Below are 16,302 nucleotides of genomic sequence, written 5' to 3' on the forward strand. Positions count from 1 at the left end.
AGAAGTAACTGAAGTCATTATGTCCCATGAAAATAAACTACTAGTGAAACATGGGCGACTTCTTATTTAAAGATGACTTCTTTAAAGTAAAACTGACTCGAATCATCTTGAGCTACATGGCATGAAGGAAACAAGTAACTTTTTATTTTTTGTATTCTGATTATCATGCATCATATTTTTAAGTGTCCATTAAACTTCAGAGGCAGGACAAAAATATCAGAAGTAACCAGGGAAACTAGAAAATTCCTGTTAGGGGACCTTTATTGTTGATAACGGAACAGACTACATAAAATCAATATATCATGCTTTTATGATTTTTTTAATGCTAAAATAAACCCCTGGATGTGGAGATTTATTCTTTGTGTACATGTAACAGTGGTAGCCATAAGCATTGGTGTACAAAATCGTATTGGCACAAAACTGGATAGGTTTGAGAACCTAACTGGTTAAATCCTGGACACATGGATTGTTGGAAATAATGTACGTCTGTGAACTTAAAAAGAGCAATGCATGAGATGCAGACAAGTTTTTTCAGCAACTATAATTATAGTGAATAATATCCTGGCCCCTTTTTGCCTCGGCCTAAGTTCTGTTTCCCCTTCCAGATCCCTTCCCCTCACCTTAAACCTACCTTGCGTGTTGTTTCTGTGCATAAGTGACAGGATTGAGTTAGGTTGTAGTGAACAAGGCAGAGTGTTACAGGAAGACACGGTGGTCTTTGTGGTAGGCCATGCACTTCTCTGCATAAATTTCTTGTAAATTGTGAGTACATCTGTTCTCTTTGCCTGGACTAAAACTCAATCACACTCTTCTGTAACTTGTAATTACTCCTTAATGCTATTATATATATATATCTATATCGCTATCTGCACATTTTACTTGAAATAATATTAATTCCAAATGTTTTGATTCATGAGCAGTCTTCATATCATGGAACTGATTTTCTATTTAATTAGTCCCTCAGCTAAAAGAATGGCCCTTAATAGGTTGAAATGCATACCTTTTTGTGCCAAACCTGTATTCATAAGTAGTGAAAATATTTGGGGAGAGAAATTTTACACACTTCAGGACAGTATCTTGAGGTGGTGGTTTTTGTTGCATGTAGTATAGTAATTAATGGTACTTCTGGAGAGTTGCCTTATGATGCTGTTACTCCAGTAAAATAGGTTCATTTTTAAACTTCCTTACAATTGGAGCCTACCCGTCTTCTACCTAATGTTGGACTGAGACTGTTCAGTTGAATTTTTGAAAGTTCTGTGTCTGTGCCTTCAATTTATCTTTATTTAAAGCTGCTCTTTCAATGAAATGAAGTGCACAGTAGTATTATAGAACGTTCCGTTTCCCCTAGAAGTGTTTGCTTGACACTTTGATTTTTGAGATGTTTAGAAGAAGGAATAAATGGTATTTGTAACTAATACCATTAAAAGTTTATTTACCATTATAAACTAACTAATATATTAGGGCAAAATATTTATAGGTGGAAAATTTTAAAGGAAAATAAATGGCTTCACGGAGAAATAAGCTTACTGAATGGAAGTAATTTATCATTATTTCTGATTTCTCCTAATCTTATTCTTTTTAATCCTGTCTGGCACAGTGGTTCTTAGCATCTTTAGTCATGGTTTGGCACACCTCTAAGTTTTTCTGAATTTGGCAGTACCCTGGTTTACTTTATTGCTTCTCAGCAGGGATGCTGCTGCTGCTACCATTGCTACCACCATCACCAAATGAATGTTCTGCATACCTTGTGCATAGCCAAACCAAGAAGGGCTGCAGCATGTGCATGCATGCCTGCCTACATTAAGGTTATCTCATGAGCCTAAAGCATGTTGCAGCATTTTCTAGTCCAGCTCCATGTGCACCTCCTGGAAATAGGTGCATGAGACAGATCAGTCTGGCACTGGAGGTGGTGCACCAGACTGGATCGAGATGCTTCTGCTGCTGGCACTGTCAGCAGGTGGAATTGTCCCATGCTCTTGCCTGCATTAGGGTTATGAAGTTAATAATTTAATCAACTCCTGTGAGGATTGCTAAAACTCTCTCTGAGTAGAGTTCCTAAACAAATTATTAACTTTTAACTTTTTGTTGTTGAATCCCTTGTTTTATACAGTGCAGTATACATGTTTAATAGCATTTCTGGCTGGATTTTTTCTTTCTTTTCCCTTTTTCTCCCCTCAGGAGCAACCCGAAATGGTTCTCTTAAAGTTTTTTCGACCTGAAAACACTCCAGCACCTACGAGACCAACACCAGAGCAGCTTTCAAATCTTATCAAAACAAGTCTTCGTTATCCAGAGTCCTTTAATCACTCATTTCATCAAAAAAGGTTAGTTTAAAGGTTGCTTTAGAAATGTCTGGCTCCTTTAAAAAAAAAAGGTTGGTTGATTCAGATTATTTAATACTAATCCTTTTTAAAATTATGCTGTATGAAGCGATGAAATGAAAATAAAACTGCTGTGAATGGGGAATTGTTTTTGAGGGGAAGAAACACTCAATCAAAAATAAATAATGGTATAGGTAAAACTGCAGAACAGTAGCACTGAACAATTGTGGAGAATTGGATGCAGAAAATGAACGTTGCACTGTAGACTGACTTGAAATGAAACTTCTTAATTGGAACATTTAAGTTAGACTCATTAAGTAGACAGTGAAAGGAACCATGAAGAAATCTGTTATTTGCCTGCACAGTTTGAGATTAAATGGCCATTAAGAGCCAAGGCAAAAGTGAACATTGTTCTGGAAAATGACTGTTCAGTTGAGAGAACTTTCAGGGTGTCTTTACATGTGCTTCGGGGTGGGGATGCTTTAATTAGAGCGGCTCTTGGTATCCAGCGTCCTGTGCTTCAGTATGGCAGAAGGGGTATTTTAACTAAAGCTTGTTCAATAAACTTTAGTTAAAACGCCCATACTGCCATTTTGAAGTGCGGGGTTCTGAATACATGTTATGCCAAGGCTGCTAGAGTTTGCTAATTGGCACGCTCCAGCAGACTCAGTTAATCGAATCTGTTCTGATTTAATTGGTACACGTCAGAGTGACATTGGGCATAGGTGCCCCTTTATCCTAGTTGTGCATGAACGGGTTATTTTTTTACAAGTTTGCCAGATAAAACAGGTGCATCAGTTCATCTGGCATGCTCCCAAATAGTAAACTTTAGTTCATACACATTTTCATTAAGATAATGTTTTTATGCAGTTTTCTAAATAAACCGCACTAGCACCAATTAGATCTATTTGGGCAGAATTCTTCAGAACATTAAATACAAAATGCTAAAAAAAAATTAAATTGACAAGAAATCAGGTCTGTATAAAGTTTCAGGTCCAACTTTTATTGGACATTGCACAGCTGTACTAAGGCTGCATACAGATTTTCAGTTTTAGCGGTGGAAAATTGCCATTGCTAGAAATGATTCTGGGAGACGGATCAGTATAGATGTTCAGTCTGCAACCACCTCCTCTCTGTTCCTTGCACCTTCTCGAGACCAGGGTGATCCCATTCTGGGGAAAGCTTGGGCTGTTCCAGTCCTCTCATTCCCGGGGGGGCTGGACCAGCAGGACAAAGCCCCCTGCCTGCAACCCTGGGAGTGATTTCTGCCTCATTGTAAACTGGTTATTTTTCTTCTGGAATGGTAGAAACTGAAACCACTGAGTCTCATACTGTAATACGTGTAGTAGACAGTGGAATGTAAAAGGGGATATAAGAATGAAACAAACATGTGAAGGTATATAAATAGCAGTTCAAAATTTTAAATCACATCGAGCCAAATGGTGCATCTCATTCTAAAAATGTAATGCTGCTTGCTGTACTTAAATGTTTAAGCTGTTTTATAAAATGAAAGCAGTTTTACAATACAGTTCGCAATTGTACAGTGGATATAGGTTCAATAACTCAACTTTTTTAGTTGATAGCACAGCTTTTAGTCCCTAAAATGAATAATGAATTTCCTTTTTCAGTCCTCAACATTTTTATCTTAAACTTTTTTTAACGAATGGTAGTAATCAACAGCTGATATTAGACTAATCATACAATAGATCATTCAGTTTCATTATTTACAAGATTGTAATCCTTTTTAAATAGAAGAAATGTACTTCTGGGCACTTTAACTGTAAATCTTGGATATTAATGGAAGGACTTTTCTTTTGCAGTCTTTGTTTGGTACCCGTCACACTACTACTTTCCAACTGTTCTCAGGCTGATGTTGATGTAATAATAGATTTACGGCATAAAACAACAAGGTAGTGATCTTTTGAATATTAATTGGGTGAGATTTATGGATACTTCGTCAGGTTTTGGGAATTGCTTTTTTTTCATTCTCAAGTGTATATTTAGATTTATTGAACACCTTGTAATAAGACTTTCGGTAGCTTCACTGTTCCTATTGAAGTCCAGAAAAGGTCTTCATTGGGAACAGGATCAAGCCAATTTGTGATTAAAAGCTGTTTAACAGTTTTCATAAACGTATCCATAGAAGCAAGCCTTTTTTTCTTAGACGTATAACAGTTAATTATTCATAACCAAATACCAGTAACTTTGGGAAGAGACACTTCTGAGCTGGTTGTAGAAGTTGTATGAAAGGGGCAAAAAGCACATATTGCACTATCCATTATTAGAGGCTTTTAATTCTATGCATAACTCTTGGGCAAAAGTATTCAAACATCTCTACAATTGGTTGAAAAATGAGAATGTTGAAAGAAGTGCCTGATTATTTTCAGAAAATCTTATCTTCTCAAAGTAATTAAGTAGCTAGAGAGTTGATTTAGCAACAGTCCAAAGTAAGCTTTCTTAGATGCTTTCTCAGGAACAGACTGAAGAGCAGTAATTGGGATAGCTTTAGCAAGTTTTTGGTCCAGCATATTTTCCCAGACATACATTAAGTACTAGATTTCTAATATAGAAGACAAATGGAAACGGTAATAGGGAAAATATTCATCCAGATGCCCCAGTTGAACAGTATTTAAGCCAGAAATTGGCACCCTTTTAGCAGTGACAGGCTTCTGAAATAAGTTAGCTTGGTCCAAGGTGGGCTGTTGCTTGCTACCTGTCCGTTCATTGCCTCCCTTGCAGCAACCCCCCCCTCCCCCCAACACACGCACACGCTGTCAGATTGCCACCAACATCCCAGTTCCACAGGCTAGATGGAATCACTTGCTGGGCCATAAGTTGCCAGCCCCTGATCTAAACAGCTTTTATAAACCAAAGCTCATTTTTAAGAATTGTCTTAATCTTCCAGTAATTTTTCAAAAAGTAAACCCCAGCAATAGCATGCATGTTTGTTTTAGCTAATGCTTTTGGGGAGACTGTACTAGTATGTCTGTCTAAAGCTGTGGGGGTCAACCTTTATGCAAAGCATGCCTTGAATGCCCTCTCAGGTGCTACTCTCTGATCCGCTACTGTTTTCTGCTCCTGACCCTGTTTGGTACTGCCTGCCGCCTCCCTAATCTGCTGTGCACCACTCTGAGGCTACCTGTGGTATTTGTGATGTGTCGCAGGTTGGCAACCCCTGCTTTAAAGAATACAAATGCTGACTTTTCCTATGCTGCATAAACTAACTTTTTCTTTGGATGGGCCTTGAAATGAATACAAATTTGGTAGACAGTTAAGCATAAGAGGATGTGCAAAACAGAAGTGTAATCCTTTTTTTTTTTTTCCTTCAGTCCAGAAGCACTAGAAGTCCATGGATCTTTTACTTGGCTTGGGCAAACACAGTACAAACTTCAGCTGAAAAGCCAGGAGGTCTATAGCTTGCAGTTGAAAGCATGCTTTGTTCATACTGGAGTCTATAATCTTGGAACCCCAAGAGTATTTGCCAAGCTAGCGGACCAGGTTACTTTGTTTGAAACAAGTCAACAGAACTCCATGCCAGCACTGATCATCATCAATAATATTTGACCACTTCATGAAAGATCACACTAAAAACCAAAATAAATGGATTTTTTTTTCTTATTTTGCCAGATGACATTTGCTGCAGTTTTTGGAACTTGCACCCCAACATCTAACCTCTTATGAAAGATTGTTTAGGAAAAAATAGCAAAATATTCAGACTTGTCCGTTTCTTAATGCAAGGCACGTTGAACTGAGAATACATATCTTCTTTTTAATGTATTTTTCTCTGGTAACTAAAATACTCACATGCAGAATTAAAATAATCTTCATAACCTGGATTTTGAACATATTTGCGTATCCTAGGCCCTGTGAAAAATGCAGTTTGACTGCTGTTACGAATTCCAGCATGGTGTGTTTTAATATTTGTGGCTGTATTAGGGGACAGTTCCAGGAGAAACCTTCATTGAGTATCTCCTGTCTTAAGCCATTAGTTACCATACACTTCAACCTTACTGTGAAGTTCAATAGGGTGTTACAATAAAAATACACTGTTCCTTCTTTTATTTTCAGTTTGGGACTCTTACGGAACCTTCATGTTCTGATAGCAAGTTGGCCCTTCATGGCTTTCAGATGACTCTCACTTTAAAAATTTTCTAAAATAATTTGAAACAAGTTTGAGCATTTTTCTCATTCATCTCAGTACAAAATGCACTATTTCACCATCATGAGATTTTTGTCATTTAAATTGTCATTCACTTTATTATGTAACTATAACAACTGAGTTGATCTGTTTTAAAAAAATCTTCTCAATTAAGCTTTTCAAGAAATGTATTATATTTATAACAAATGTACTGTAAATAGAATAAAACATACACCATATTCACTGTACAGACTTCTATTGTATAGATTTGTTCTTGCCTATTTTGCCTTCAGCAGTAGCCTATGAACTGCGGCTGTCTCCGTTAGACACTTAAACAGTCAGAAACTGAATCTGCAAGTATGGAAGTAAATATATGTGCAATGCAGCCTTGTTCAAGTGTAGTGTTCTGCCCTTTGTGCACATGCAACACTGCTACTTTTGATTACTTGCCATGACACTGGATTTGGCACAGTGGAATCCAGCTATGTGGGAAGGCTCAAACAGCTTGCAAGTGTTGGGGATTGTTACCTTTATTTAGGAACAATGGTTCAAGCAGCTGTATGCAAGTCAAGGGGTTGTGGAGCTGAGTTGAGGTTGATGCAGCTAAGTTACAAAAAAGCCAGGACATGTGCCATCACAGTTAAGAGTGGTAACCATTATGAAGGTAGAAGACTTGGTCCAGGCAACTAGCTTTAAGAAGTCACATGCTAAGCTCAGTGAAGGTGGAGTTGGGAAACCTGGTCAGTAATGATTTGGATGAGGGAACTGAGTGCATACTCTGCAAATTTCACAAACAATACCAAGCTGGGTGGAGCTGTAGACACTCTGGAGGCTAATGCTAGGATCCAAAATGGCCTGGAGAAATGGTCCACAGTCAACCAGCTGAAATTCAACAGGGACAATTCTAACATCCTGCACTTGGGACAAAATAATTGCATGCCCAAAAGCAGACTGGGGAATGATTTTTATGATTTTACTAGCCAGTTGCCTTGATGCTATCCAGGAGACAGGGATTCATTTACAACTGATACTTTCTTATCCCAAGTATGTGCACAGAAATCAGACTTGAACTGGTTCACACAGGATTCTTCAAGGGCTTCCTCAGAAGCAGCTCTGAAATCTTGCTTTTAATTAAATCAGTTTGTGGCTGCCTGACTATTGTGTAAGAGAAACTTATAGTAAACTTGACCCTTGGCCTGATGGGTGCAGAAACCCTTTCAGATAAGCAGTGTATGCAGTTAAAATTGTGGAAAACCTGTGGATTTACTAAAATAGCACCTATATGGAACAGCTGGAAATTAGACTAAGCATCGGTTACTGTGGTCAGGGGTGTAAAACTTACCGGGCCCTGTACAGAACCAGTCAATTGGATCTGGCATGTTGTGGGGAGAGGCTCCAATCCAGAGCCTGTGGTGCTTGCTCCAGCCAGTCTGAGACATGAACCACATGTGGCACCAGCTCCAAGTGGTGAAGGGTGGATGCTGTGCACGTCAGTTCCTGACCAGCCAGAGGAGGTGCTGGATTTGGCATGTGGAGCATCAGCCTCTCCCTGCCACCCTCGTTTTTCCCCCCCCGCCGAATCTACTTCATATCCTGCCCCTGACCCCTGCATGCTAAATTCAGCCACCCCCTCTGGCCTGAGACTGTACTGCATATGGTGCCTGCTTCAGGACTCCTGCTACATGTACTGCCTACCTGGGACCAGCCAGGATGAGCAATGCATGTGGTTTGCTTTCCAGACTAGAAAGAGTGGGTGCCACATGTGGACCCGTGCAGGGCCAGCCTCATGGGCCAGATGACAACTTCACAGGATGGATCCAGCCTGCAGGCTATATCTTTGGCACCCCTGCCCTAGGTAATTATTCCCACAAGAGCGCAGAAGTTTGTATGTGGGGATGCAGGGAGTTAGTGGTGTGGTAAGAATATAAATGGTGGCTAGTGTACCCGATTATCTAGTGTAAATAAGACTTGAAGTCACTGCTATATTGCACTTAAAGATGGATATTTCCATATCTTTGGTATATATCTGGAGATAAAGGAGTTAGTTTCCTTTTGGTTAAATGGCAAGCACCTTACTGGTGTACCTGATGGATGTGTGAGGTCCAGTGATATTTAGTTCTAGTCCTACAAATAAATTAGACATACATAACTAGAGGAGGAATGCAGCTAAATAAATATGCTGATCTATCTTTGCTAAGCACAGCAGTATGAGAACTGCCATACAAAGGAACTTCTTGTGTTGCATTAAATATCTTTAAGAGGGGGATTAATTAAAATAGTGGATAGTGAGTTTATTTTTCTTAGTTCAAAACTAATATTTAGAATTCTAAAAGTATGAGAGCCCTGTATGTTTGACTATATAAAAATCAGTTATGCTGTGAATGTCCAAGAGGTATAACAATTAAAACTCAAATGGTGTAATTTTAATTGAAATTTATCCACAAATAAGCTTCTTCATATTTGTGGTGAGACTTTATTCCTGTTGAATTTCCAGACTGCTGTTCTGAACTGAAGAGATGCAGCTTTCCAATAATTTTTTTTAAATGCTAAGGTTGTGTGATTTTTAAATGGAGAATTTGCTACAACATCCTTGTGGGAAGGAAAATAATCATTAGATTTTTCTATGACCATTTGAAGCTTTCCAAGATCTAATGTGTAGGCAGGTAGGTGCTGACAAAAGCACTTCTTTGAATAGTGTTGCTGGACTTTGTCTAATCTCTTTTTCACTATGAAGAACAGGCCCTTCTGCAGGGATGAAAATTGGTACGCGTGTAGCTGTGCTACTTGCAGAATAGCATTTGCCTGCTGATGTCTAAACTCAACTGTATTTGGGGTGTACTCTGTTCCTTGGGAACTCCTGCATCACTAACGTGACTTTGAATGTTCACTGGAGCATGTTTTCCCTATTGTGGAGAGATCTAACCTGCAAGGTTGTTTGGCATACACCCAAGTAATAACCACTAGAGGGAAGAGGGTAAGTATTGGAAGAAAGTAAAAGGGAAGAACATTGAAAAATACTCACTTTGCACCTGAGTGCGCTGTGTGGAAACTAAAAAAATTAAGTTCATGCTGTTGAGCTTTTGCCCGCTACATCCAACGATAACCCTGGTGCAGGAGTAGGCAATGTTTTTGGCTGGAGTGCTGAAAAAAGCTCAAAGTCTACTTTCTAAGGTGCTGGAGTTCTGGCATACCAGAAAAACAAAACTGGGGCAGGGTGTACATGGCAGGATGCACTGCACATTAATATAGTTAATAATCATAAATGTTGTGGGGGTTTGGGGTTTGTTTTTTTTTTTACAGCAAATGCCAGGTTTTCTAAAACCTATAAACCTGGTGACAATAAATAAAACATCTACTACTTTTGTGTATTTTTGTTAAGCATGTTGTGATAAAAGAGGTAGGAGAAAGAGGGAAAGAGAATATGATAAGAGGGGAACAGGAAAAAAAGAGAGATGAGGGAAAGGGGGAAAAAGAGATGAGGGAAAGAGAGGAAAAATAGAGTGAAAAAGATGGGGACCTACCAAATTCATGGCAGAAGTGGGCTGCGCGGCAGTACCTCTCAATCCTGTAGGTTCCTTCACCCCTGCTACTGATTGGTGGACAGGCCACACTTGCAGCTTGCTCCTGATCATCGGGGAGGCAAAAAATGCTGTTTTAAATATGGTGCTGATTTTGTCTTCCTGCTGCTGCTTAGTCAAGAGGCCCCAGCACTGCTGCTTGCTGCTGACTGGCATGGAAGCAAAAATGGTGCCATGTTTAAAACCATGGTTTTTGCTTCCCTGAAGATCCATCAGGAAAACACCTGCAGTTGCTAGGGGGGAGAAGGGGAGTTATTACATGGATTTAATCCTGGTTTGGCAAGCAGCCCTAGGCTGGAAGCGCCAAGGCAGGCGGAAGCTGCAGGGCTGGACTCTACAGTGTACAGTGTGGGTGGAAGGGGGAACTCATGCTCTGCTTGGCTGTGCCCTGCTTGGCGGCTAGTCCTGGGGTGGGCAGAGGCAGCAGCAGCCAGCTTGCATGTGACTTTGCCTGCCTGCCACAATTTTCATAGAGCACCGTGATGATGCACCCCTGGGCAGGCAGGGTGCCAGCTGCCCCAGCAGTTCTGCATTGGAAACCTACTAGTTATTTTCAGGGGGTTGCTAGTGTGGCTAATGGGTTCCAGAAAGAGGCATCCCCTATCCCCACTTCACTGCCATGCAGCTCCCAGGAAGCACAGCCCCCCCCTCCATGCAGTACAGGCTCCTGTGCCCAGAGGTTGCCAGGTCTCCCATGCCCGCGTGCCCGCAGGGCACCTTGCTGTAATGAGCACCAGCTCCCTACACAAACTCTCCCCTGCTCCTCCCAGTGCTCAGGGTCCCCCTCCCACACTCTTCAGGGCCAGCCTGACCTGCTTACAGTCCACAGGAACTGTATCTCCAATTCAGCAGGGAAGTGAAAACCATGGTTTTAAACATAGCGCCAGTTCTGCCTCCCCACTGGTCAGCAGTGGTGGGGAGACAAAAACAGCACCAAGTTTAAATCTCTGGTTTTCACCTCCCTGCCAATCAGGAGTGAGCTGCAAGTGCAGCCTCTCCACCAATCAGCAGCTGGGGTGGGGAGCAATGGGGGAACCTACAAGATTAAAGGTGCTGCTGCGTATCCCACTTTTCCCATGAATTTGGTAGGTCCGTAGAAAAAAGAAGGGAAAGAGGAGGAAAAAACAGGAATAGCTGCCAGAGCTGCAATGCAGGCGTGCAGGCTGGTGGTGCAGGCATTGGGTACATGGGGTGGCAGCTGCTGCCACTGCTGATAGTTTCCCTTCCTCCCTCCCTTCCCCCCTCCCCGCTGCAGCAGGAAGGGGGGGGGGGTGGAATGCAGGCAGGGTGCATTCAGGAACGCAGGGCCTGGCACTATGAATGGAAATTGTTGAAAACTGCGAGGGGCCTTGCTATGGTGCTTCTGTGCCTGGTCTCCAGCTAAGTTCCTTTCAGTAAGGTCATGCTGTTTCTCCTATGATCGGTCATGATCGTCAAGGGTATCTAGTTTGATAGAAGTCACCAGGGCTAAGTACAGACATTTGAGAGGTTAAATCAGGTTCAAAATGGCCTTCCAATTTAAAGTTAGCTTGTCCTGTTGCTGACCTTATACTTAAGACCTGGTCTCAGTAACCGGCAATCAGTCTAAACCTGCAACTGAACAGAAGTTCCATGCACACAAACCGGTCTCAAAATTGCAGAACCTGGTTTAAGATAAACCTGGACCTGTGTAGCATCAGACTCATTCCATTTAAGTCAAACGGTGCAGAGAACTTCTGTCCACTTCCTTTACGCAGCCCCAGGGCTGGCCCCAGCTCTGGCGCTCCTCTTTTGACCTTCCCTCTCCCCCTGCACTAGTCTATTTTTTGACCCCTGGCCTCTCAACCCTCATCCCATAAGCCACTCTGGCTGCAGCCATTTTTATCAGTGTTCGCCACTTCTGGAGCCGATTAAGTGACCAGGGAGCCAGCGAACAGGGACTGCCGACAGGGGAAGAGTTTGCAGGCAGTTGCTTGAGGCAAGAGGAGGGCGTAAGGAGGAGGAGAAAAGCCAGGCCAGGCACTAGATTGTGCCCAGGAACGGTAAGCGATCCAGCTGCCTGTACCTTTGGTTTAGCTGACTGTTTGTTTGTTTGGTGGGGGATGTGCTCTGAGAAGCTGGGAGTGAGTGCTGACTGCTGTGTGATTGCCTGAGTCAGCCCAGGCCCATAATGGGGTAGCGTTGGGGCTGGGGGTTTTCTTGCCTGTCCCACATGATTGAGGCCCTGGAGGGGCAGGTGAGGGAACTCCAGACAGAGGTGAGCAGGTTGCAGGGGATCAGGGCTGCAGAGGATAAGATTGTTGGATACTTTAATTCTCTGCAGGACCAGACACCTAGCTCAGAGACATCATGGGAGAATCCCAGGACAGCTGAATGGAGGGCGGCCACCTCCAGAGCTAGAAAGTGTGCGGTTGTGACTGCTTCCCCAACACAACTGGGGAACAGATAGGAAGCCCTGGCAGCACTGGAGGATGATGCAGCAGAGGAAGCTGCAGAGGAAGCTGCAGGTCTGCAACAAGCACCAGGCAAGCTGAGTGACAACCTAGCAGCCAGAGGAAGAGAGACTGGGTCATTGTGGTGGGCAGCTCAGTCCTGAGAGACACAGAAGGTCCCTATCAGTCAACTGGATCCCATGACATAAACTCTGGAGCTGCAGGTTGACTTCCCTGATGAAGGCATCCTTATGCTGACGGTGACCGCTGACCAGAAGGATGGACAAGAAGACCACCTGTGCCCCCAACTTCCTAAGCCTGGCCCCCAGAGGCCTGTAGTCGCTCATGATGCGGTCCGGACTAGTGTCTCATGGAAGTGCCGATCGTGGTTGTAGAAGCTAAAACCCAATTCCACAACGGAGGCATCCTGGGACGAGATGGTCTTCATCTCTCCTAAAGGTAAGAGCCTGTTCTTACAGGTTGGCTAATCTCCTCCAAAGGGCTTTAAACTAGGTTCATCGGGGGATGGGGAAGCAGAGGATAAGGAGAACCTAGGATCAGTGAGCCCCACAAGCAATGCACTGGATCAGCCCAGATAAGCACTAAGGGGCCTGATAGACATTAGGACAGGGGGGTACCAAGGGCACCCATCAGGAGGCTTAAATGTTTCTACACTAATGCTAGGAGCATGGGGAACAAGCAGAAGGAACCTGCACTCCTGCTTGCAAGCAATAACTTTGACTTGGTTGAACTAATTAAAACCTAGTGGGACCCTACTCATGATTGGGCAGTAGGCATTGAGCGTTACAGGTTGTACAGAAGCTATAGAGTGGGGAAAAAACGGGGTGGGGGAGGGGTGTTTCTCTCTGTTTATAGATTCATAGATGTTAGGGTCGGAAGGGACCTCAATAGATCATCAAGTCCGACCCCCTGCATAAGCAGGAAAGAGTGCTGGGTCTAAATGACCCCAGCTAGATACTCATCTAACCTCCTCTTGAAGACCCCCAGGGTAGGGGAGAGCACCACCTCCCTTGGGAGCCCGTTCCAGACCTTGGCCACTTGAACTGTGAAGAAGTTCTTCCTAATGTCCAATCTAAATCTGCTCTCTGCTAGCTTGTGGCCATTGTTTCTTGTAACCCCCGGGGGTGCCTTGGTGAATAAATCCTCACCAATTCCCTTCTGTGCCCCCGTGATGAACTTAAAGGCAGCCACAAGGTCGCCTCTCAACCTTCTCTTGCGGAGGCTGAAAAGGTCCAGTTTCTCTAGTCTCTCCTCGTAGGGCTTGGTCTGCAGGCCCTTGACCATACGAGTTGCCCTTCGCTGTACCCTCTCCAGGTTATCCGCATCCTTCTTGAAGTGTGGCGCCCAGAATTGCACGCAGTACTCCAACTGCGGTCTGACCAGCACCCGATAGAGGGGGAGTATCACCTCCCTGGACCTATTCGTCATGCATCTGCTGATGCACGATAAAGTGCCATTGGCTTTTCAGATGGCTTCGTCACACTGCCGGCTCATGTTCATCTTGGAGTCCACTAGGACTCCAAGATCCCTTTCCACCTCTGTGCCACCCAGCAGGTCATTCCCTAGGCTGTAGGTGTGCTGGACATTTTTCCTCCCTAGGTGCAGCACTTTGCATTTCTCCTTGTTGAACTGCATCCTGTTGTTTTCTGCCCACTTGTCCAACCTATCCAGGTCTGCCTGCAGCTGTTCCCTGCCCTCCGGCGTGTCCACTTCTCCCCATAGCTTTGTGTCATCTGCAAACTTGGACAGAGTGCATTTGACTCCCTCGTCCAAGTCGCTGATGAAGACATTAAAGAGTATTGGTCCAAGGACCGAGCCCTGCGGGACCCCACTGCCCACACCCTTCCAGGTCGAGACCGACCCATCCACCACAACTCTTTGGGTGCGACCCTCTAGCCAATTCGCCACCCACCGGACTGTGTAGTCATCCACATCACAGCCTCTTAGCTTGTTCACCAGTATGGGGTGGGATACCATATCGAAGGCCTTCCTGAAGTCTAAGTATACGACATCCAACCCTCCTCCTGTGTCCAGGCGTTTTGTAACCTGGTCATAGAAAGAGACTAGATTGGTCAGGCACGATCTGCCCGCCACAAACCCATGCTGGTTTCCCCTCAGCATAATTTGCCCTGCCGGGCTCTCACAAATGTGAGCCTTGATAATTTTTTCAAAGATTTTACCAAGGATGGAGATGAGACTGACTGGCCTATAGTTGCCCGGGTCCTCCTTCCTCCCCTTTTTGAAAATGGGGACCACGTTAGCCCTTTTCCAGTCCTCTGGGACTTGGCCCGTGCGCCACGAGCGTTCGAATATTCCTGCCAGTGGCTCTGCAATGATGTCGGCCAGTGCCTTCAGCACCCTCGGATGGAGCCCATCTGGGCCTGCCGATTTAAAGGCATGCAGTTCTTCCAATTGACTCTGCACCACCTCAGGATCTACGTATGGAAGTCTGGTGCCTTGCTGCTGCCTCTCTACAACCCCAGTGAGAGATTTGTCTTGCCCCTCACTTAGGAACACTGAGGCAAAGAACTCGTTGAGGAGTTCAGCCTTGTCCCCACTATCTGTCACCAATTGTTTCTGCCCATTTAGCAGTGGTCCTATTCGTCCCTGGGCCTTCCTTTTGCTCCCAATATATCTAAAAAACAATTTCTTGTTGTCTTTTACTTGGGTTGCCATCCTCAGCTCCATGGTAGCTTTGGCCCGCCTAACTGCCTCCCTACAAACACGAGCAGAGGAGGTATATTCATCTTTAGTGATCTCACCCTGTTTCCACTTTTTATGTGCTCCCCTTTTGGCCCTTAGGCTGCCCTGGATTTCTCTGGTCAGCCAGGGAATCCTCCTGGCCCCTTTCCCTTTTTTGCCTCGCTCGGGGATCGTCTTGCTTTGTGCCCGAAGGATCGTTTCCTTTAGGCACAGCCACCCTTCTTGGGCTCCCATCCCTTCAAAACTCCTACTCTGCAGTGCTTCCTTGACTAATCGCCTGAGTGCATTGAGATCAGCTTTCCTAAAGTCTAGCACTTTCACCCTACTAGTTACCTTACCCACTCGACGTCTTATGTTGAATTCTATTATTAGGTGATCACTGTCTCCCAAATGGCTACCGATCTGGAGGTCCCCTATCATGTCATCCCCTATTGCCAATACCAGATCCAGTATGGCATTCCCCCTAGTGGGACCATGCACCTCCTGTGTCAGGTGGAGGTCCTGTATACAGGTTAGAAACCTGCGTGAGCGATGGGACCTTGCTGTCTGCGTCTCCCAGCAGATGTCCGGGTAGTTTAGGTCCCCCATGACTACTGCCTCTTTAGCTTTTATGGTCTCTGAGAGTTGCCTCAGGAGCCCCGTATCTATTTCTTCCCCTTGGTGTGGGGGTCTGTAGCAGACCCCTACCACCAAATCCCTTTCTCCTTGCCCCCCATGTAGCCTAACCCACAATCCTTCTACTTCCTCAACCTCGGATTCTGTCTTGATGAGGGTTGATGTATATTGCTCACTGACATAAAGTGCAACCCCCCCCCCTTTCTTCCTCAACCTGTCCTTTCTATACAATCTATAGCCCTCAATATGTACCGCCCAGTCATGGGATGAATCCCAGCAGGTCTCTGTTAGCCCCACTAAGTCATAGGTGTTTATTGCAAGCAGGAGCGCTAATTCATCCTGCTTGTTCCCCATGCTCCTAGCATTAGTATATAGGCACTTGAGCCCTGCGACTGGTGCCTTTGCTGCCCCCCTGCTCCGAGTCCCAAGGGGCCCATTGTTTCTTACCTTCTTGTTTCTTACCTGTTCTGTAGTGCTGGTCTCCCCATGGCTTTCAAGTTTCCAATGTTCTCCTT

At 44.2% G+C, this 16,302-nt stretch overlaps 1 protein-coding gene across 8 annotated transcripts in view; it reads left to right on the forward strand.

The window, feature by feature from the left end:
• Positions 1-6,707, forward strand: part of TRAPPC8 (trafficking protein particle complex subunit 8) — a 103,400-nt gene extending 96,693 nt beyond the window's left edge. For all 8 annotated transcript variants that reach the window (XM_019498544.2, XM_014606847.3, XM_019498541.2 and 5 more), the window contains 3 exons: positions 2,179-2,324; positions 4,142-4,231; positions 5,651-6,707. In XM_019498544.2, coding sequence (XP_019354089.1) covers positions 2,179-2,324; positions 4,142-4,231; positions 5,651-5,885 — 471 coding nt within the window. In that variant the 3' untranslated portion in view covers positions 5,886-6,707. The remainder of the gene's footprint in view (positions 1-2,178; positions 2,325-4,141; positions 4,232-5,650) is intronic.
• Positions 6,708-16,302: the final 9,595 nt, after the last annotated feature.

The sequence above is a fragment of the Alligator mississippiensis genome, chromosome 3 (assembly GCF_030867095.1).
Source record: "Alligator mississippiensis isolate rAllMis1 chromosome 3, rAllMis1, whole genome shotgun sequence".
Lineage (NCBI taxonomy): Eukaryota > Metazoa > Chordata > Crocodylia > Alligatoridae > Alligator > Alligator mississippiensis.